This window comes from Ambystoma mexicanum, chromosome 6q (assembly GCF_040938575.1).
Source record: "Ambystoma mexicanum isolate Mex_15411 chromosome 6q, UKY_AmexF1_1, whole genome shotgun sequence".
Classification (NCBI taxonomy): Eukaryota; Metazoa; Chordata; class Amphibia; order Caudata; family Ambystomatidae; genus Ambystoma; species Ambystoma mexicanum.
Genome location: NC_090937.1, coordinates 116,613,970 through 116,638,306, shown reverse-complemented (window position 1 = coordinate 116,638,306; position 24,337 = coordinate 116,613,970). Strand labels below are relative to the sequence as shown.

Here is a 24,337-nt window from a genome sequence, read left to right as displayed (position 1 = left end):
CCATCTGGCACTTTTGCAGCCTCACACACTCGCTGCCTCTTTTTGCAAACTAACTCTCTTACACCCTGGCTCTCTAGAACCCTCTAGTCATAAAATAAGTGAACCAAAATGCTGCAATAAATACAATTTTGTGGGATAAAAAATAGCTTTTTTTATATCGCAAAATGTTCAATATCTTGCTGCATTGCCTTGTTGATTCTGAATAATAAGGTTTTATGATCCCAATGGAAATGCAGATCTAGAAATAGCAGGCTTTAAGATCCATTTGGGTCTGGAAGCCGTGAATAGTGTCACTCACGCTTGAAATTGGTTAGCTAGATATCTGAGAGGGGAGCTACTTTCCAAAAATGCTTGGTCACGTGGTCCTATAACATGCCTGCCACTTCCCATCCAGCCGTAACACAGGCCACTAGTCAGCTTCTTTGCAACAAATGCCTCCTTAAGCTATATGGTGGTTTGGAAACAGATGTAAATTCCCTCGCGTGATGTCGGTAGGTGTAGTGCATCCTCTGCTGTTTCGCTGCATTCTCGTATTCAAAGTTGTGCTTTTCATTCATCATTGCAGAACTGTGAGAGAATGCAAAAAAGCAGGTAGGGTTGGATGCCCTGTTGCAATAACGTCAGGGGTCTGAATTCTCCTATGGGTTAGTTGTATTATTAATAAACATTGCTTGTTTTTTTCGTTCTTGAAAACAGACATCCAGCATATTGTGCATTGGCGAACAAAATGTGCAGTTTTTGAAAACCATGCTTTTTTTGCAATCAAAGAAACAGGCAACTTTGCACTTTTCTATACACACAATACATACTTTCACAAATAAACCAAATAGCTGGTGAGACCTGTTGTCCGTGGGGTTGCTATAAAATGCATATGGGCCATCAAAATAAAAAGCCCTAACATTCACACTATGTATGAAGAGTTGGAATTTTGCACATGAAAGGTTCACTGAAAAGGACCCTCCCCCTTTTTCCCATTTGCATTCATTTCTGCATACTGGGCATGCCCTTATCTAACAAAAGAGTTGTAAATCACAGCTCCAAGGAACACCACAGAAGTAAAATGCCACTGACAGCCTAGCATGCTGACACACACCTTTAAAACCTGCTGGCTTCTGAGTCTTTAACCTCAAACTGCCTCTTAAAATGCGTGCAGTCTGGACTAAATCTGGATGGGTGGTTTCTTTATGCGCAACACAATAAAAGGCTGGTGCAAGCAAGGACATTTCCCCACCATTCACATATATGACCTGCGCATCAGTGGGCTGCCGCTGAGCCACTGGGCTTTCTTATTGACTACGCTAAAAGGTCCAAGGCGGGGGCGAGAACTATCCTCTGCGGTTCTCCCACTGCAGTGCATCTGCCAGTTACCAGTGGTAGTAAAAGAGTAAAGTAGTCACATCACTTCTGCACTTTCTGTGTTCCATTCCATGTTTCTCCTCATTTATGGGATCCACAAAGTAGGACTTGTTTGTTTATTTAAGCTGTTTTGTAGCACGCCAATGTGTGGCCCTAGGGGATAACTTCACAGCACATGGAGTCAGATGGTGATTGTCAAGGTTGCTGCCTGATTGTCCACTGACGACATGTTCAATTCCAAGGACAACATTGTGGGTGTTGTATCCGCTATGTATGGGGTCTGTCACATCTTTGGGGGGAGGTTCTTCACACAACGCATTCAGTGCATAAATGGCTCATTAAGCAAAGCGGGAGAAGACGTTCTTCTGGGATGCTTTTCAGTTTTGGCTATTGAGTAGAGCTAAAGAGCCACCTATAAGCCAAACATATTGCATCAGAGTACAGCTAGGGAGAAATGGTGTATGAGGAGGAACGCAACATTTGTAGGTGTTTTTAGATTATTTACCTGTTTATGCTAATCCCCATGGTCATTCCGACCTACTTCCTGCCCTTCTCCAACCCAAAGAACATTTTCGTGGTATCTCTTTGAGCTAGCTTTTTCAACACTTACTATCAAACTGTGTGCTCAAAGTGCCTGCCAGTGTTTTTTCAAAGCAGTCTCCTGAGAGTTAATGCCTTAATTGGAGCTGTAAACACGCTACTTGTGTAATAACATTGTCCTAATCTTGTCTACCTTCAGCCACCTGAATTATTAGCACTGTGCATGTTCTTCACTGACATCCTGTTTCAAACGAGCATTGGTAAAGTCAACGGTTTTGGCTTGTGTGTAAGTATTAGGAATTTGCCAGGCACTGCTATTATATGCCTAGGTACTTGCACCAATTTGCAGGTGCTACCATCATCTTCAAAGTGGTCAAGCACTGTGTCAACCTGCTACCCATGCCTGCCATACCACACTCCATCAAATAATCCACTGCCATCAACACCTTCATCGACAAAATCAGCAAGATTTGCCAGCACATAGATACCAGCTCTGCATTCGCAGACCTACCTCACATCCCTCCTCGTGAAATCTCCACAACCTGGACATTCAAGACACTCTGAGAGAGCACCTGGTAGAAACCCTGGCTGCCCTCAAAGCCACATAGTATACAGACAACATCCTCCCAGAATCCATCCTCAAGACCCTCCCCACAGAAGCTCTCCTTCCCTACCTGGAGATCATCAACAGCTCCCCAACTCCAGGCATCTTCCCATCGACCCTAAAAACAGGACAAATGTCCCTCGACTAAAGAAACCCACTCTGGATCCCAACAACCTAGGTAACTATCACTCCATCACCCATCTTCACTTCCTAGGGAAGATCATTGAGAAAGCAGTAGCTGCACAACTGCAGCAACACATCAACACCAACAATCTCCTCCAAACCTACCAATCTCGGTTCAGACCCAGATACAGCACGGAGACAGCAGCCATACAGGTGGCCGACGACACCCTCAACATCCTTGATGACGGCCATCCCCTGCCTCCTGGTTCTACTCGACCTCACTTCCGCTTTCGACACAGTAGACCACCAGGCGCTTATGGACACACTACATCGGCGCATGGGGATCAGCAACCTTGTCCTACACTGGTTCAAGTCCTACCTCGCCAACCGCCAGCAGTTTGTTCAGATGGACTCCTCTAGATCCCCAATGCTACCCGTCACCTGTGGAGTCCCGCAGGGTTCCATCCTCTCCCTCAGTGATCTTCAATCTATACATGGAGCCGTTGGGAGCCCTCCTAGCCACACACAACATCCACCAATATTCCAACGACACACAGCTATAGCTCAAGATCGGCTCCATTAAGGATATCCATAGGCTCAAAACCTGCCTCTTGCTTGTCCAGTCTTGGATGTCCAGTGTATACTTGAAGCTTAACCCCTCCAAGACCGAATTCCTACTCCTCACCAACACCACCGAACATCCAGACATACAGACCTGGCTATCAACCATGAACTCTGAGTGTTCCAGACCTGAGCTTACCTCCTGCGCCAAGTCCCTTGGATTCCACATCGACAAACACCTTTCCTTCAAGACATATATTGCTAAGAAAACTCGGACAGCTTGGTGTCAGCCCTCATCAAGGGTCTACGCACATACGACCACATCACCCTGTCACTCATCGACCTTCACTTGCTGCCACTGCAGGCACAAATCACCTTCAAGTCTTGCTTCAGCATCTTTAAGGCAGTCGCCCTCGAGTCACCCAGCTACCTTGCAGAGAAACTTAGTATCTCTGGCAGACAGTGCACCACCAGACGCCAGGACACTTACAGACTTGAAATCCACCACTGCAAAAATGAAAGGACCAGAAAACAAGCCATCTCTGCCTACGCCCCAAGATTATGGAACATCCTCCCCCTCAGCATCAGACTTGCCCCCACGCTCCTACAATTCAGAAAAGAACTCAAGACCCACCTCTTCAAAGAATCTCTCCGCCTCAACACTTAGGCCATCACATTGCCCCTCACCTCACCTGACTCACTAGACCCTGCCAATCTCCTCCCCAGCATCCGGTACAGCTGTACCTCTCCTCTGTGCCCCTCGGTATCCCACCCCCGGCTGTTTATAGGGTCTGTTGTTACCACTATAAAGCACACCGTAATGTATCTGTATTTTTGTATACCTATGTAAAGCGCTCCGTTGCTTCTCGAAGCCAGGTCCATGCGCAATAAATACCATAATAATATTCAATCCTTTCTATAATTGAAACGCCTGTGAAAGAGCCACACAATGGAGAGTGTTACCGGAGCCTCTGTAGTGTACTTGCGAATTTGCAATGATTGAAACTCACTGCGAGTTTACAAAATAAGGAATCCATGAAGTTTTGAATCACCGAATTATAGAAAGAAGACTAGTAAGGAGGACATTGTGACTCCCACATTTCCTTTTGAGACTACCAGCTGATTAATGATATGCTAGAGAGCAGTTTAATAAGAAACTTCGGGCTAACACTGGTTGTTGGCGTATGAAAGAGCCTAGGCAAAACCTTTTTCTGAATTGGCAGAGCTTGTATTGGACACCACCCAGAAAGTAAGTACTTTCTCCAACAATTATTTATTGGAGATGTCTCTCACTCCATCTACATTAAAGCAAGGCATATCTGGTACATTATTTTGTCCTGATGAAGGTTGGATCAATACAAGGGCGAGACATGTTAAGCTCTGCATAACCGACGGAAACACTTGTCGACCTTGTATATCTTCTGTGGAATACACAGATAGACACACCTGTATCTAAGAAAGGGTGCAAGAACATTGTGTTAATTAATTGTGCTAGATGGTTATACTGATGATGATACCATGTATTGATTTAGTTAGAGAGATTCTAGGTATGAATGTATGAGTGCGTATGTTTGATGGGGTAATTAAATGTGAGCATTTTTTTATACAAAAAATTGCTTATGTATCATAATTGATGTGATGAAATAAAATCATTGTTTGAGTAAAGAATTGAGTAAGAGTATATTGTCATCCTCGATCTATCGGTCCAGTTTGCTATTATAATCATTGTATTCTCATTGAGGGGACCGTAGATTATTTTGAGGTACCCTTTTTTTTAAAACTCTTTGCAAGTAAGAAATGATAATCTCTGAGTATGTGGAGAACTGATGGGGCGAGCAACCTTTTATGCCTAACTAGTAACTTGCGACTTGACAGTTTTAGCCTTGATTTGATTGTTGTTTAGTTATTAATTGGTGTTTAGAGTGACATATATGCATTATAATAGTATGATTTAATTTGTGCAACTGTTATCATCAGTTGACTAACATGTTTCATTCTTTGGTGATGGTTATGGATGGAATGGACATTGTGGCTCATTACAACGTTGCCGGTATCCGGTTGTAACGAGGCTCATTGTATGTTAATGGAAATATGCCTTACCTTCACTGTTGTGCCTTGCAGTTGGGCTCATACATCAATAAGGATCTTTAAGTGGCGAGTACTTGGTGTGATTCATTGGTGGAGCAGACTTGTGGGTAGTAATGTGTTCTCCCTGCAGCCAGCAACCATCACCATAAGCCAGAGGTCGTCAAACTGTGGAAATGCCCCAAACCCCCCAATTGGTTTGGGCTCTCTCGCTACGCTTGGTCCCTATGGCATATTGGTGGGAAATATTTATGCTCCTCCACTTAAAAAATTCACCAGCCACCACTGCGCCTGGCACTGTGCTGGGAGCAGGGTGGGGGAGTCCAAGGACTATGGTGGGAGCAGGATGGGTGGGGGCCATGGGAAGAGGTGGGTGCAGGGTGGGGAGAGCCCAGGGTCTGTGGCGGGGTAGGGAGAGCCCAGGGACTGGGTAGGAGTGGGATGAAGGAGTCCAGAGACTGTGATGGGAGCAGGTGGGGGAGCCCAGGGACTATACCGGAGTAGGGTGCGGTAACAGCGTTCTATAGTTCATAGCCATTTGGATTTACTGTCCATTTGGCATGTTTGGGGGGCCCGGCCTGCCCACAATTTGCTTGGGTGGGTCGGGGGGGGGGGGGGGGCAGGCCTAAAAGGTTTGAAAACCACTGCCATAATCTTTGCTTCACACACTGCTGTAGAGTGCTAAACCCAACAGCAACCCTATTGCCATTTTATCGGAAGACAACCTCTGAGCCTAGTATAAAGCTGTCTGAATTCACCCCTTCTCTGTGACATGTTGATTAGCAATGTTTTTGGGTGATGGGGTTTGAAGTGATGCAGAGAACATTGTGGGAGAAAGATATTTATTTTCCCAGGATTTTGGATCTTCTGATGAGCTTCAAATTCAATGTGTGTGTACCCTTCACCACCCCCGTGGTCCGTAGCTCAGTTTGGTCCCTAATGGGTGGAAGTGACTTCACTGGCGTGTGACTGCAATACGTAGTTTGGCACAGCGGCCCTTCTGTCCAACTCTGTCTTTCTGTCAGTACTTTTTCTTCAAAAGGCTTCAGAGTTTTCAAAATCAGAGTAACGTGGATGGTATAAATCATTGGGGCAAAGAAAGAATAACTCAGGGAAAAGAGTATAGTGAGAATTCCAGCAGCAGAACATTCCAAGTGTGCACCCAACTCTCAGTTGTGGGAAGACGACAAAGGGACCCACAATGTACATTTGATAACAAGCCTACTACTAAATTGTAGTGTGCACGTGGTTTAGGTCTACTTGATTTTCCTTTTCCAATTTGACCTATTTCTTTTGGTCGTTTGCGTGGGGTCTCCACCCCGTATTTTTTTACCAGACAATCTCCCAACCCCCACTGGTCCCCACCTTAACCTATTCCCTGACCCCTCCCCATATATTTATTTTATTTAATTTGACCGAAATAACTATACAAAAAACGGTCAAATGGAAAAAGTCAAATGTTTTTCAATGAAGTATACTTATACCTGCCACACACACGTGGGTACAGACCAGCCAATATAACTGTAATTATGAAATGTTTTTTTTATTATTCAAGTGGAATCTGAAATGGGCATCATAGAATCACTGTGCTACCCTTATCTCCTCAGCTCACAAGCTTACAGTTCCTTTTTATTACAGATTTAGTGGATGAAAGCATCCACAACATGGCCTTGCTGATCTCTGTGACTGTGTGCAGTGCTATCCTGGCCCTCATTCTGCTGTTCTGCTATTTCAGGTAAGGAGGGACCAGTGCATGAGTTTTGGCCTTGCTGCAATGTTTTGTTCTTGCCCTTCCTCCTTACTGGCTATGTTTTACTTGGTTGTTCGGGTATCACTTTTGTCTGCAGTTTGTTTTACCAATACTGTTGAATATAATGTGACACAGCCATTCAGAAGGCTCAGCAGCCTCTGCTCTCCCCCGCCTGAGTATCTCTGCTAGAGCACCAACCCAGGGATTGCTTTACCTGTGTGCTTGCTTTTGGACATATTAGAGCCATGACATCTGCTTTTGTCTGTTCTGAGGCTCTGAGCCATTGCTGATGTGCTGGAGAATGAGGAGTTTTAAGTGGAAAAGGGTTTATCGACATTACTGTTTGCTTCCCACTAGCCAGTGTTAAGTTCATTGTGCACAAATCCTTGATATTTCAGACCGGGCCCACATTAGCACTCTTCTCTGTTAATTAGATGATGAAAGAAGCTACCTCCTGATTCATTCTCTTTCACCCCAACATTAGCTTTATAAATCCTTATTACATTTCCTAATCATGCTTTCGACTAGGATTCGGATAACTGATGCTCTCTCATGGTTAGGAAACCTATGGCTCTTCAGATGTTTCGGCCTACAACTCACATGCTCCCTCGCCATTATTTAAATTGGCGACGTCAGGTGCGATTTGTAGTCCAGGACATTTAAAGAGCCACAGGTTGAATTGCGCTGCACTCGATGAAATAGCCACAAAGAGCTGTATCCAGGAATACTGCTGATTGAGTTGGGTGCGTTTTAACAATGCAAATATTAGACCTTTAGCATCAGATTGTGTTCTGTCTTATCTAGAAAGTTTTAATATGTGTAGGATTTCAGGAGCCCTTACTTTAAGGCGCAGCTGCGTATTTTGTATATATGTATATCTGATCCTGTAGGATACAGTCCTTCTCATTTAAGCAGGATTAACTTATAAATACCTAGGACTATTTTACGAGACAACATGTAGGGGTGCCGCCTATTTCCATGCTTCTTAATTCCAGCCTCAACTAATGGCTACATTGTGAGCACTCAAGGAGTTGCAAATGAGTGGCATACCTTTGTACCATCACTGAAGGCTACATTTATTCCATCCAATAATCAATATTGCTGAAAGTCTGCCAAAAGATGCAAAAAAGGCTTTATTCAGCATTTCTGCACTGTTCTATCGATTATCTGACAAGATCTATGATATTATGACACATTAACATGTTATCTATCAGGGTTTTGTTGATTATTCCATATGCAGATAAAGCTATTTCATGTCTCACAAGGCTAAGCAACTCAATGGGGTAATAAAAAGGCCCCTCTGTAACCTTACTTGCCTTGCCTTTTGTGTTGTGTAGACTCTCAGAAAAACCTTCATACGAAGCAGTATTAAGTGAATCAGCTATCTTCTTCTCTTCCAGGCCTGAGGAGAAGTCCTTCGTAGCAGAACACAAATGTATAAGTGCACACATCTTGCAATAAAAGGTGACAGCGGGTTATATACAATGCATGTCCACAGTCTCACTTTCTCTTTTTGTGACACTGTTGACGCTATTGCTGTCCCTCCACATGATATGATATGATAGGTTATTTATAATGCGCTAAATACCCAGAGGTTTCTAAGAGCGGACCCGGGGATCGCAGCTCTGTTGCTCCGTGTCGTCGTGCTGCCGCTGAGCTATCCTCCTGAGACATGCACAAAGCACAGCATTTCTGATCTGCCAATAGAAAATTAGCACTCTGCATTAACAAGTAGCAAGTGCACATTGTGTGGCACTTTGTTTCTCGAATCTCATTTGTTGAATCTTGGGTTTAAGCACACTCAAATAGTTTTCTCTGCCCTACTGTGAATATATATATTTTCACATCTGGTTCACCCCACCATTGAGTCTAATATTGACACCATGATCTTTCATCCTGCATCTTTCATGTATCTCTTATGTGAGTGATGCAGTAAGCTTGAACAGTATCCTCATCTCTCCAAGATTTGCAGGACTGTGGTAGGCAGGTCACGTTTCTTGAATGTCGGAAGCGGCATTTGGATTTTTCAGGTAATGTTGTGCATCATTAAATCTTTTACATGTAGAAACATTTAAACTGTAGCACCAGATCTTGCAGGTTTTCCTCGGTTTTAATGGCTATGGACCAAGTTAAAGCAAAGTGAGTCAAGGCCATTAACAAAGTCCCAGGTGCTGTTACCATCTGGTAAAGCCAGCAAGGAAGGGTCCAATGACTATTTGGACCGCGGCATAACATCTGGGTTTTTTTACAGGTGAAACGGCGCACGCACATATTACAGGCCGTATCTTAATTCACATTGTGTGGCACTTTGTTTCTCGAATCTCATTTGTTGAATCTTGGGTTTAAGCACACTCAAATAGTTTTCTCTGCCCTACTGTGAATATATATATTTTCACATCTGGTTCACCCCACCATTGAGTCTAATATTGACACCATGATATTTCATCCTGCATCTTTCATGTATCTCTTATGTGAGTGATGCAGTAAGCTTGAACAGTATCCTCATCTCCAAGATTTGCAGGACTGTGGTAGGCAGGTCACGTTTCTTGAATGTCGGAAGCGGCATTTGGATTTTTCAGGTAATGTTGTGCATCATTAAATCTTTTACATGTAGAAACATTTAAACTGTAGCACCAGATCTTGCAGGTTTTCCTCGGTTTTAATGGCTATGGACCAAGTTAAAGCAAAGTGAGTCAAGGCCATTAACAAAGTCCCAGGTGCTGTTACCATCTGGTAAAGCCAGCAAGGCAGGGTCCAATGACTATTTGGACCGCGGCATAACATCTGGGTTTTTTTACAGGTGAAACGGCGCACGCACATATTACAGGCCGTATCTTAATTTTAAAAAAAACTACAATCCAAGATGGCTGCCATGGAAATGGCAATATGGACTACGCAGAGGACCATCTCTATTTCCAAGCTGGCATTACCACTGGTTAAAGCCTGCATCAAGAGATCTTGCATTGTCTGATGAATGCCACACACGTCTGCTAATCGTTGTTAAAGTCAGTCGATTATTGTAAGAGGATTCAATTCAACACTACAGCTAAGTCAATGCCTAGTCTGGGATACTGAATGGAAACCCTTATTGATATATCTTTATGTCCAGTTCATGCGTTCTGGATGACTACCCCTATATAACACCCCTCTCTTAGAATCCCCCTGACCCCACTGAGCCAAGAAGTAGGTTTGTTTTGCAAATTTAAAAGATTTATTTGAAAAAAATTAAACAATGTATAGATATATCACACTTTGATAATAAATTAATAATTGGATATCACACTTAACCTGATATGATAAAGATTAACAACGGAGAATCTGGCACTAGCACACTTGTGAATAGGAACAGAAGAAGAAGGTGGTAGAGAATGCTTTATATAAGTTCAGATGGATGTAAGGTTGAATGAAAATGCAATACAGAAAATACTCAATATGATTTCAACAAAACAATGTAATCACTTTTCTCTGGCAATCCCCTCCCCCCTTTATGCAATGCAAGGAAATGGAAGGAAGGCACACAGTTCTCAGAAATGCAATCAAATGTAATCCCGTTCACCCCAGCAAGCTTAGACTACAGATCGGAGTTTTAAACACAGGCCCAAAATGCTTTTACATGTGCTGGCAATGAAGTGAAAAAATATGCTAAAATGCTTTTAATTCCCTCTAGAGGTTTAGGGTGAGTGGTATATGCTTTGAATAAGTTCAGTTTCACTTTAGCAATGCTCTATAATGGTTGTCAGGTTGCAAACGAATTTTTGCAACGGAAGGCAAGCAGCAGCAGATTTTTACACGTGGAGAAATTTGCAAATCGCGGTAAAATTCGCGAGTGCGCCGGGCGCGATTACAGAGGAACTACAAGGACTATCACTATCGTTTTGGGGTCCTAGGACAGCCTAGGATCTCAGCTTCCAGATGAAAGTTACTGCAAGTCTCTAAGACAAACGGTCGCGGAGATATGAGCGATTTTGTAAAGGTCGTTTTTCAGATTTGAAATTTTAAAGTTCAAAGTGACAAGTGACAGTTTTGCAAAATGACAAGGTACAACTTCTAGGAGACAGTTCTGATTAGATTAAAATAGATTGAATTATATTACTTTAACTAAGAGATTGGTTCTGCACAGTTCTACTATGTACTCACAATATATTTAGAAATATGCCTCGCCACGGGTCTGGTCAGGTTTTGGACTGGACTCCGGTTCAGCTCTCTGGTTCTGCTAACAGCGGTCTGGGTCAGCTCTGCTCTGCTGGTCTGGTCTGGGTCTCTGAAGGTGGATAGATTGAAGTCTCTATGTTAGCTCTCTGGAGGTTGATGGAGGTAGAGTATGGATTTTGCGGCAGAGCGTCCCGCAGCAGATGGAAATTAATGTCCCTATCTGTCCTGTCTGTCTGCTTTTATCTGTTTTTAAAATGGGTGTGTGTGCAGCATCACTAGACCCTACCCCTCTACACTTGCCATTGGCCCAATTCTCCCCTCTCCCATGATTGGGGAAGGAACTGTGAGTCAGAGTGATGCTGTAGGTTTTATGGGTCAGAGGATCCTCCCCTGTCAAATTGCACACAATCTATATTTGATAAAAAAAACATATTTGTACAGGTACACATTTGTTTAAAATTACATGCACCCCTCACATATCACAGGAGGTATCCCCTGTTCAAACTCTGCTCTTCCTGGGGGCTTGCATTCAGAAATGGCACATATTTCACTTTTTAACTGATTTTGCAATATCGGACATTAACCCAAATTTACACACATGTGCGCAAGGAGTATGGACATTAATTGATGAAGTGTCAGATTTTTAACATGCATACATTTAGAGTAATATCCTCTTTTCTGCTAAAACCCCCCTGAACATACCACCGGGTCCTAACACGTCTTAAAATGTGGGCAGAAAAATCACAAGAATTATGGTATCATTTAAATAATTTTCACAAGTCCGCTCTATGAATGATCCATCTTTTTAGAGTTAGGTTCTGACCCCAAAGGGGTGTGGTTTCCCCCCAGCACAAGGTTGAATTTCTGGTTTTTCCAGTTCTGCCAAGCCAGCTTGCTCTCACAGGCAGTGCCCCTCCCCTTTCCTTCCAGGAGGAAGCTCCATTTATGACTCCCGCCAATAAAACATTTGCCCGAGTCAGGACAGGGCTTTGTTCAGAGCTCCTGTATTCTGTGGGGGCTCCCCTTAATTCAATTATCAGAGAGATGGCATATCCTTAGTGTGGCCAGCAAAAGGCAGATAGGCCTGGGAATACAGCTGTGACTCAAGTTTCACTCCTGATGGGGGGTAGTTGCCAGGCAAAATTGGAATCTCTTTAAGCCAGTTTTTAGCTACATGTCATTTCTGTTCCCCAGTTTTCTGCATTCAAATACAACTAACAATTTTACATATGCAGCTAGAATACTGATTCTAAGTTTAAAACTATGACATTTAAACAATTGCAACCTATGTGACACTCAGAAATAGGTCACTCATTTCTTTTAAATATTTAGATTTTTAGTGTCTTTCAGTCCACATTTACTTAAACTGCTGAAATCCACAGCTCAGCCTGTCTTGTTATAAACATTGTTTTGGGCTCTTCATCTTCCCAGATTTAATATGCACACAAAATTTCCTTCTGCCAAATGTCTGCTGGTGTTCAGTGAACATTTTGCATATGTGCAATGTTTAAAATGGGCATTTGAAGCTTGCATTCAGGGAAACCAGGGTGGTTTTTGAAGCGCTGTTTTGAGCTAACCGGCGCTACTGTTTTTCCTTTGGCAACCCATTTTGGTGTGCGCACAACTGCGCAGCTCTCCTGGATTCTGGGGTAAAATGATGGGCAGCGACAGCTTAATCCCCACATTTACCCCGTCTAATGATTCCACATGGGTCAAAACCCTCCACATTATATGTAGCAGAACTATTATTTTGTTCATTTTATAATTAGGCTACTTATTCAGTGCAGACCTAGCTTTCGGAAAGAGCACTTTACAACAATGTGGGGAATAACACAGCAAAGGAAGCGGAGACAAAGGGAGTGAGGAGATAAGAACGGGGAGGGCGGGCAATAGGCTTCAAGGGATCTACAATTACCCAGAGGAGGAATCAGTGGGGAGCAGATCACTGAGCTCAGGTAGGGTGGGAAGTGGAGAGTATGTGGACCTAGGTGTTGGGGAGGAGCCATTCCTTTAAGAGGTAGGCCTTGAGCGCTTTCCTGAACTGTAGAAGTGATAGGGCAAGTCTGATGTTGACAGGACGAGGTTCCAGAGTCTTGGGGTGTAGACAGAGAAGGCCTATTGTCTAGTTCTTTCCTTCCTGCACTTCTAGACTTCAAGTCCGCAAATGCCATTACTTCTGGTGGATCTCAGGCCTCTGGGGTGGCTGAGTTTCTTCAGGAGGCAGCTTCAGGACTTCATTGTGACAGCATTTTAAATGATGCAGCAGGATTTGAAGATGATACAGGCTTGCAGCAGGAGCCAGTGCAGTCCGAGGGTCTGGGTGATGTGGATGACTTCTTATGGGTGGCAGGGTATTCGCTAGAAGGTCTTCCAAAAGGGCATTGCCACCATCCAGGTGGGAGAGGATCAAGTCTTGCACAGCGGATCTGAAGTTGTTTTCAGGGTTGTAGGGCTTTGAGAGAAAGTTGGTACCAGCCCGTTTATATCTTTGCTGCTATGTGCTGTTTAAGGTGAGGTGTCTGTCGATGTAGAACCCATGGGACTTGGCACAGGGGGCCAGAAGAGGTGTGAAGGCCTCAACGTTCATAGCAGAGAGCAAGGCTGGATGTCAGGGTGTTCGGTGTTGTTGGTCAACCGTAGGAATTTAGTCTTGGAGGGTTTGAGCCTCTGGTAAGCAATGAACATCCAGAACTTGATTCATGTGACGCAGGCCTTGAGCCTGTGGGTGTCTTCGATGGAGGATATCCTGAGGTAGATCTGCGTGTCATCTGCGTATTGGTGGATATGGATGTTGTGTGGAGCGAGGAGGGTTCTGAGCAGTTCCAAGTCAAGATTGAAGTTTACGGGGGACAGTATGGATCCTTGCGGGACTCCACATGTATAGAGTTGGTGATCTGGAGGAATCCATATGTACGAACTGTGAGCGATTAGCAAGGACAAATTATGTTGATTCTGCTGGGATATGCATATTTTAAAAGCCTAGTCATTCAAAATAAAAACCCACATTAATACATGAGCAATTAATCTGAAAAAATTACAGTTGCTAATTCACCATTTGTATTTGTAAGTGGGCAATTGCCTGCCCTTCTTTTAACTGATTAGCCTTTAAAGGAAGGTGCATAGTTCCAACAAGTCCTGATATTTGCCAAATCAAAAGCACAAGGGGTCAATCTTGCTATAGAGGGCAAATAAATGACAGATAGAATTTTCAGAACAATAGATGTAAAATAGAGGACGGCAGATTGGAAAAATCTAAAAAAGCTTCAGAAAAGATGGACCACAGGTCTTACCATCCATAGGGGTGTTTTAAGTGCAAGAGATTCCCGCTTCTCCAAACGTGATCTGACTTCCCCCTCAAGTAACCCAAGCCCTTGAGAAGGAAGAGAGTGATACTGATGTGACTACTTTTTTACGAGGACAGTATCCTTACTGCTTTGGGTCAACAGGTCACTGCTACTAGTTTAAGTAGTTTGGTGAAAAACACGGGGGTCTACTGAAAGCCTAAGGGCAGCCATGTAGGCTCCCATGTATCCCCTGATCACGCAAACTCTGGAAAACTCCAATGGGAGTGAAGGTTAACACTGAAAGTTGGCCTCATTCAGGTGAAGAACTGGTAAATAACATTGTGGAGGGAAGGGGCCTTGACATGTTGTCCATGCTCATTCAGCACCTGTATAAGACCCAAGGATTCATGTGCACAGATGATTTCTAACCTTGTGCAATCTTAACGTAGTAATGAAATAATCCAATAGATATTAGTAGCGCTTTGCTCGCGCTGCTAACTATGGCCTGGGGGCATTACCCTACCGATAATGCCCACCCCCCTCGGTTTATATTGCCTAAATAATCCATCTTTTTCATTGCCACCCTTCTCATTGCTCAGGCAGTACTTGTCTAAACTCCCGTTTGCTACTGAAATGTACCCTTAGTATGTGTTAAATCCTCTGTATACCTAAGTAAAATGAAAGAAAAGTTAGCTGTAACGCTCTTTGAAGAGATCTATTATATGAATTGATTGACATTTGATGTATTGATGTATTAATTATTAAGTAAGTATTCTAATTTCTAGTGTCTTTCTGTAAATCTGTGTCAAATGTGTAAAGTTTTAATTTCTTTAAAACTGCATCACATTACAATACATAAATTATATGTAATAAAATAGACCGAACCCTCAACTAAATGCTTAGATATTGTGTGATTCACCCATTGCCCACAACATTTACCAGGTTGTAGTTTAAATCTAATTAAAAGTGTCTTAACTTTAAGAGTCTCCTCCTTATTACCTGGCATCTGTGGATAATTATCATCCAGCGTCTCCCCTCCACTGCATATTATACACCCTGTAATACTGCATGCTTCCGAGCTTTTTTAATTGTCCCTTTGTCCTTTCAACCGAGGTGCACAGGACATGACAACTTCAGTTCTCTGAATAGTTAGTGTTTCCGAAATAAAACTATGGTTGCTATTTTACCTAGTTAAAATATTCATGATAGTTTATTATCCCCAATACCTATCTAAATTGACATAGTGCTAATATAGCAAAATATATTATTATGTAAGTTCCTAATGGTTTTAAAAGAGCAATATTCGTAATGCAATATGTATTTGAAACAGTGTCTTCCTTACTGTGTGTAGCTATTGATATTTTGTAATGCATCCTCATCCATGTTTGCCTACTCATGTACAACATGGCGGTCAATGTATACAATACATTTGCAGTACTGTGTGTTGTAGTTTTGCTGTCACAGAACGTATATTATCTACAAGGTGGTCTTGTGCTTTGCATGTCTTGGCTCGAATGGCTAATCTGCTTTCACCTTTCAGGAGGCAAGTTTTTTTTTTTAATAAGCATTTTAAATCCACCATAACTTTTGCTGGTGTTTGCTCAACATGCCACAATGTTCCAACCACAAGTCTTCAGACTTTACTGAACTGATGATCCATAGTAAGGGTGAATCGTGTGTAGTTGCTGAAGCCTTAAGAGTTGTCTGTCTTGGTTTGGAAAATGTTTTATATAAAATAGCATTGTCTAATAGACCAAGAAACTTACTGGAGGCGGTAATTCCCCATGGCACTTCCCCATTCCCATTTTTGCCCCCATAGGCCTCAATGGGAATGGGGAAGGCGGTAATTACGGTACCGCAATTACCTCCTAGGTCCCTTTGCGGGTCCCGTCCTTAACGGCTGGTAAAACCAGCAGTTAATGTAGGGTCCCACAAAGGGACCTCGTAGTAAGGCGGTAAGGGTTTACCGGCACTGGTACCCTTACCGGTACCGGTAAACCCTTACCGAAATCCGTGTAATGAGGCCCATTGTGTTTTGGAAAACATCAGGCTGTTAAACTATTGGATTTATAGATTTATCGCTTTGATTGGCCTTGGCCCCTCCATTCATGTTTACATTTCTGCTACATCCCCTTATCCTTTTTTGGTCAACATGTCCAGCCAATGCATGTCTTCAGATCTCTTGAAATATTTTGGCACAAATTTCAGAAGCCTGGGTTCCTTAATTGATGGTTTACCATAAGCTTTCTAAGGCACAGCTCGGCATATGCAAACATTTTAGCAAGAGCGGAATAGGGAGATGCGCGCGGATGGTGTTGCTCTTGAGGGACAAACAAGCGGGTGCACACTTAAAATGAAATGCGCCCTTGCGCTCTTGTGCTGGCGCTGGGCTTTCCAGCGCATTAGCGGGGTGCATTTAATAAGAATAGGGAGCGGGGAGTTTAAAACAATGGTTCCCCACCTCCGGCCAGCAGTAACCAGGGGGAAAAGGGGCAGCCACTTTTTTGTTTCACTGCCGCTGCTAAGGCCGGCCCTGGTTTGTGGTGGGATATTTCGCCTGCTTATTTGTTACCTCTTTCGCTATTGATATTTATGATTATTTTTTCTTCTAGCTTGGCTTTGCTGCAGTGCATTTTAAATTATTGTATCATGTGAAATGAACTACACAGCAGGTGTTAATCATTTGTGCAGCGTCTCCAAAATAGATGTATCTTGCACTGTCCTCGGTCACAGCAGACCATAGTAATGAGTGGAAGATGTCTCCTGACACTATTCAATCCTACAGTCTCCCTCTATTGGCGTAGCACATTAAAAAAAGTAGCAGAACAGCCTAGGTGATACAAAAAAACGAGTAAAACCGGTCTCTTCATCGGCACTGCTGACTGAATTGTAATGCGGCCTTTACGCGAACGAACTAGTCCTGCGATTACCTGCAAAGCTCTTTTGTTGCGTCAGGAGCCATGAGCTTGTGTTTTCTTTCACATCTTTAGGTACAAAAGGCAAGAATCGCAGGCGCGCTACAGCATCGGCCTGGAGCAGGACGAGACCTACATTCCAAGCGGGGAATCCCTGAACGACCTCATCGAACAGTCTCAGAGCTCCGGCAGCGGCTCTGGGCTCCCCCTACTGGTAGGAACTGTGAAGCGCTTGCAGCCAAACTGCCCCATTCTGCCTTTCCTGTTCTCTATAGCAATGGTTGTGTAACGCAAGTGAATGATGTGGGCGTACCAGTTAGGCCTAATATGCTGGGAAGCAGATGGTGCTGGTGGATGTCCCCCCCCACCCCCGCCCCACATACTTAACCTTTAACATCTATTACCCGACTCACAATAACGTGTGCTGCTTGTGTGCACGTGGTGTTGGAGCACGTCTTCTATTTCAACACACATCTTGTTAAAGTGTAATATAATCACTTTTAAAAACTCCCAATAAATGCAGTGATTAAGTGTCCGGATGAGAAACAACAAAGCGAATGTCTGCAGTGGCCGGATGTACAATGTCAAACTTTTAACAAAAACAAAAAAAAATATATTTCCTAATTATATTTCCCATGGCATAGTTTATTATTGTAGTATGAGGAATGAACTACACGGGTGTTACTCGTTTATGTGATGACCCACAAACAGATGGCTTTGCACATGTTTAGGCTTCTCCCCTTCTTATCTTATTGGGCTACTCAATGAATTTAAGATCATGCCAACTGTAAATATATTCACTGTTAGATCTTACAGGAAAAACATTTCTGTACAGAATGTTTTATTTTTTTAACAATTTTAATACAAGCGGCTTTAAAAGTGCCCCAGTTATTGCATGTTAACCAATGGAAGTGTGGTAAACTGCGGCATTGTACGTGATCACAGAAGAATATAGCTACATAAAAATCACGGGTATTTCACACCCCCACGAAAATGTCTTTTGCATAGCCATTGTCTTGTATTAGTGTACTGTGTGTTACAGTGTGATTGCATCACGGTGCTTCCAAATCTGGTCCTTCAGTGCAAAGCCAGTCCATGTTTTAAGGAGGGCCTCTATAACTACATTTGAAAAAAGGAGGAATTTGCATAGTAATTTGTTTTTCTGAGAACCTGGTGTGGTACTGACTTGGGGGTTGACGTTAGAGTCCATCTCACCATTGTTGTTTTGTAAAGAATTAAATGACCGAGTGAATTAACTTTTGGTTAAGTGTAAAAGCCCAATGGTGCTGACTAAATAGGCAAGAAAAAAATAAAAATAAAAGGATGATTTTTCTATTGTACACTTTTTCAGATGATTTTTTTTCTATTTTTTTTTCTTCTATGAAGCATCAATACTTTCATGCCAAAAGGACTCTGCCTCACAGGAGCCCAGCAGGCAGGGTATGTTTAATGAAGCTGACTCGGGTGCATTGAATAAACGTCTTTCTTTATTCAGCTTTACAAGATCCATAATATAATGGCCTCACCTAAACTCATCAGCCGCCTCCTTTCTTGCAGAATCCTTCTCGCTTTCAAGTACACAGAATGCTTGCTCATTCCACCTTCCACACAAAGGCATCACAACACACCTCTCCTCCTTCATGAACCCTTGTCGAGAGTGGGTCAACCTTCACGACCCTGCTCATGTTCCGCACTTGACCTCCCTCAAGGCTTCTTTGAGGACATGCTGAACCCTTACTGGTCCAATCCATAAAGATTCTCCCTTTCACTACACCACAGCTTTCCTAGTATGCACCCAATCTGCTACATGCACATTCACCTCTTTTACTCCCTTCCTCTGATCTCTTTCCACCTTTACTCCCCCTCTCCAATCTGTATACAGCATCTATATCGACTCCCACAGTCTTCGATCTTTTCATCCACAGATGATACATTAGCAAATGCATCTTTCTTCCTCTCATCGGTTTGAATGGCTCAGCGCCTGTCATTCATGCGGAGATATCCGCACTGCCTTGAACCTTTCCTCCACGGCCTCTTTTTTTTCCTTTCCCAACGTTCTTAGTTTTTGTACCGAAACCGCCCCTAGACCAACCTCACTCACATTTACCTTAATAATGGTTTAAAATGTTTGTATCAAACTATCCCAGTGCAATCGACTTTTCAATCTCGATTTTTATTCTTTCAAACTCTTTTTCACTCTCTGCATCTGATACAAATCCCTCTCCCTTTTTTAAGTTTTCTCATACGGTATACCCTCTGTGCAAAGTTCTTAATAAACTTCTGGTAAAACTCGATCATTCCTAGGAATAACCACAAATCTGCTCTTTTCTGTAGAGGCATCTCTTTCTTTATCTCCTCCACAAGCTCCTTCTTGCACCTGATATCTCATGCCCCAAATACTCCACACTGGTCTTCCTAAAAATGCACTTTTCCTTTTTCAGCGTCGGGCAGCTTGCTTCCAAAATCTTGAATACCCTATCCAAAGCAGCATCATGCTCATCCATTGTCTCTCCACACACGAAAAAGTCATCCTGGAAGCAGTGTACGTTTCCCCCATCCCCAAACAGATTGAGCCTTTTGAAAAACCGATGAAGCATCCTCTTAAAGCGGAAGATTCCCTCATGAGTTATGATTGCCATGAGATATTTAGATTCAGAGTGCAAGTCAGTTGGATGATCTGCTGATGCCAGATGGAGCTTTGTGAATATCGTCCCTTTGCCAATTAGACTGAGCATCTCCACCCTATTTGGTAGAGGATCTCTCTCCACAACCATAAACTTATTAAGTTGTCTTGGATCAATACACAATAGTACCCCACCATTGACCTTTTTTGCAACCACCAAAGGTGATGTCCACTCCACTGCTGCAGTTCTCACAATTATACCTTCCTCACACAACTGAGCTAATTCAGCGTTCACACTTCCTTTTAAAGCTAGAGGAACCGGCTGAAATTTGGCTGCAACAGGCACACTATTCTCCCTCAGCGTGATCCTTCACATATCATTTGAGCCTGCCGACAGATTCTGTGAACACCTGTAAGAGGATTCAATTCAGCACTACAGCCAAATTAACACCTAGTCTATAATACTGAATGAAAACCCTTATTGATATATCTTTAGGTCCAGTTCATGCGTTCTGGATGACTACCCTTGTATGACACCCCTCTCTTGGAATCCCCCTGACCCCACTGAGCCAAGAAGTAGTTCTGTTTTGCAAGTTTAAAAGGTTTATTTGATAATTTACAATATATATTATATCACGCTTTATAATAAATTAATAATTGAATAGCACACTTAATCTGATATGATAAAGATCAACAACGGAGAATCTGGCACTAGCACACTTCTTTATAATTACTAAGGAGTTGAGATGAAATGGATAAGGTAGCACACTGGTAAATAGGTATAGAAGTATAATGTGGTAGAAAATGCTTTATAGAGTTCAAATGGATGTAATGTTGAATGAAAATGCAATATAGAAAATACTCAATATGATTTCAACAAAACAATGTAATCACTTTTCTCTGGCTATTCCCTCCCCCCCTTTATGCAAGGCAAGGAAATGGAAGGAAAACACACAGTTCTCAGAAATGCAATCAAATGTGATTCAGTTCAATCCCAGCAAGCTTAGACAACCGAAAACAGATAGGAGTTTTGAAATCACAGGCCCAAATGCTTTTATATGTGTTAGCAATGGATGAGAAATATGCTGGAAATGCTGTTAATTCCCTTTCAGAGGTTCAGGGTGAGTGGTATCTAGTTAATATTAGTCCAGGCTCACACTAGCAATGATGCAGGGATAGTTAGCAGGTTAAACGAATTTCTGGCAAATGGAAATCAGCAGCAGTTTGTACATGTGAAGAAATTGCAAATCGCGGTAAAATTCGCGGATGCGTGTTCCGCGATTGCGGTAAAACTAAAGGGGGTAGGAATGCGGTTCTAGGTTCGTAGGAAAGCCACGATTCTAAGCTTTCAAATAAAAGTTATTGCAAGTCTCTAGCACAAACGGTCGCGGAGATATGAGCGATTTAATAAAGGTCGTTTTTGGGTTTGCAAATTTCAAAAGCTCAAAATGACAAGTGCAGCATGCAACTAGAAATGACAGGTGACAGCTAGGAGGCAGTTCTACTTAGGTTAAATAAATTGAATTAGACGAATTTAAACTAAGAGATTGGTTCTACACAGTTCTGCTGGGTACTCACTCTATATTCTTGAGTGAAATGGGCCTCGCCATGGATCTGGTCAGGGTTTTGGACTGGGCTCGGGTCTCTCTCTGGGCACAGCACTGCTTTCTCTCTGGGTACAGCACTGCTTTCTCCCTCTGGTCTGGTCTCTAGTTCTGGATAGATTGAAGTCTCTAGTTTGGCTTTCTGGAGGTTGATGGAGGTAAGTATGGATTTTTCCGGCAGAGCGTCCCGCTGCAAATGGATTTGGAAAGTCCCTATCTGTCCTGTCTGTCTGCTTTTATGTGTTTAGAATGTGGGTGTGTTCTAGCATCACTGACCCTACCTCTCTCTCAGCTTCTAATTGGTCAAACTTCCATTCCTCCGCTTGATTGGCAAACTGAACTGTGAGTCAGATTGATGTCATTTTACAGCCTGCAGAAAGTCCACTCCTCCTGTCAACTTACACACAAATCTAGATTTGAAACAAATACATATCTGCAGAGGTACATATTGTTTTAAAATCATATGCACCCATCATGCATCACAGGAGGTATCCCCTGTTCAAACTCTGCTCTTCCTGGGAGCTTGCATTCAGAACTGGCACATATTTCACTTTTTAACTGCTTTTTCAATTTCCGACATGGACCCAACTTTACATACATGTGTGCAGGGGGTAGGGACATTAACTGATGAAGTTTCAGATTTTTAACATGCACACATTTAGAGTAATATCCACTTTTCCGCTAAAACCCCCCTGAACATACCACCGGTTCCTACCACGTCTTAAACTGTGGGCAGAAAAATCACAAGAATTATGGTATCATTTATAAAATTTTCACATGTCCGCACTATGAATTATCCCCCTTTTTATAAAACCATATCCTTGCTGCAGGGGTGTGTCTTTTCAGGTCACATGGTACAGAAACCAGTCTTTCCAGTTTCTGCCAAGCCAGCTTGCTTCTCACAGGCAGTGCTCCTCCCAGCTCCTGCCAAGAGGAAGCTACAATTTACGACTGCGGTAATAAAAACCTTTGCCTGAGTGAAGAGGGCTTTGTTCACTCTCTTGCAGAGCACAGATAATTCAATTATCAGATAGATGGCATATCCTTCCTGTGGGCAGCAAAAGGAAGGTTGGCCTGGGAACACAGTGGTGACTCAAGTTTCACTGCTGATGGGTAGTTGCTAGGCAAAATCAAGTTCCTTAAGCCAGACCTTCAGCTAACTTTTTGTTGCTTTTAAAATAACTTGTAATTTTACACATGCAGCTAGAATGCTGATTCTAAGTGCAAAACTATGACATTTCAACAGTTACAAAGGCATGTGACACCAAACATAGGTCACTCATTTAATTTAACATTTTCGATTTTGGTGGTTTTAAATCCAGTTGCAGTTAGGCTTAAGCTGCTGACTCCATAGCATTTTTGTTATAAGCATTGTTTTTGGGCTCTTCATTTCCCAGATTTTGTAGGCACACAAAACTCCCTTCTACCAAATGTCTGCTGGTGTTCAGTGAATATTTTGCACATATTGCAATGTTTGAAAATAGGCATTTTGACTTGCTTTCAGGGAAACAGAGTGGTTTTAAAACGCCGGCTTTTGGATAGTGGTGAGTACTGGTACTGCACCCATTTTTGGGATTTAAGAAATGAATTCCCCACAATTCTAGGTTGCATTTGGCAATCAGCATTGCCATTCCCAATGGTTTCAGACGACTGTGCGGGTAGTCCAATGGTGGTTTTAAAGCGCTTTGAAGCTAACCGGCGCTACTGTTTTTCCTTTGGCAACCCATTTCCCTCATGGCAACCCGGCCTTTCATTCTCGCACTGGTGGGTGGCAAGTGAGGCAACCATTTTGGTGGGCGCACAAACTGCGCAGCTTTCCTGGATTTCGGCGCACATGTGGGTTTTCCGCCATCTTGAATTTCCTAAGCCCACAGCACCAAATGTTGTAGCAGGATAGCTTAAACGTGGGTCAGGACACCCAACAAGTCCCCCCCACGCGACTGCACTTTGAAATTGAGTCGATGGGGAGTCGCGTGCACAAGGGTTTTGACCCATGCACCGGTCTGTCCGCATAATCTTCTTCCTTTTCTGTAGATGGCACAGTTCAGCATCTTCTTCTCCATCCGGTCAGATCGATCAGTTCTCCTCGCCGGTCCTGATGGGAAGATTGGGCGGTACCCCGGGCCCGTTGTGTCTTTGCTCCCGGTCTCCGGATCGTCCTTCTTGGTCATCCTTCATGGTTTCATCTCTCCTAGGATGATAAAGGAAGAGCGGCAATATCTACTCATAGACGATTTTTTTTTTCCACCACTGTTGAGATAGTGGGGCGGCATATGCATTTCATCATAACGAAACATTACATTCTTATTTTGAAAAAAAAACAGTATCACTAGAGACAGTTTCATGTAAATCCCAGTATGTTAGAGACTAGATGTGGTATGTTTTATGATTGGAACTGAATTAGTCTGATACAGTACCCGCTAGGATTCCAGAGGATTCCTCCAGTTGTTGCAGAGTGTGCCTGGGATGGCAACATTTCAACTGGTTTATGTGGACCCACTTGTCTTCCCCCTCTGCCGAACCACCTTTGGGGATGCGGATCTTGTAGGCCACAGGGGAGATCTTATCGACGATCTCAAAGGGTCCCTTCCATGTAGGCAAAAATTTGCGCTGCTTGGCCTGGTTCCTTTGGAAGTTGTATAGATAGACCCGGTCTCCCACCTGATATTCCTTCCTGGAAGTTTTCAGGTCATAATGGGTCTTCATGCTATCAGTCGATCTTTCTAGATTCCGCTGAGCG

General features: G+C 43.0%; 1 protein-coding gene across 3 annotated transcripts in view; it reads left to right on the top strand.

Moving 5' to 3' along the window:
- BMPR1B (bone morphogenetic protein receptor type 1B) overlaps positions 1 to 24,337 on the top strand; it is a 492,338-nt gene that overhangs the window by 393,874 nt on the left and 74,127 nt on the right. For all 3 annotated transcript variants that reach the window (XM_069630552.1, XM_069630550.1, XM_069630551.1), the window contains 2 exons: positions 6,908 to 7,004; positions 17,446 to 17,584. In XM_069630552.1, coding sequence (XP_069486653.1) covers positions 6,908 to 7,004; positions 17,446 to 17,584 — 236 coding nt within the window. The remainder of the gene's footprint in view (positions 1 to 6,907; positions 7,005 to 17,445; positions 17,585 to 24,337) is intronic.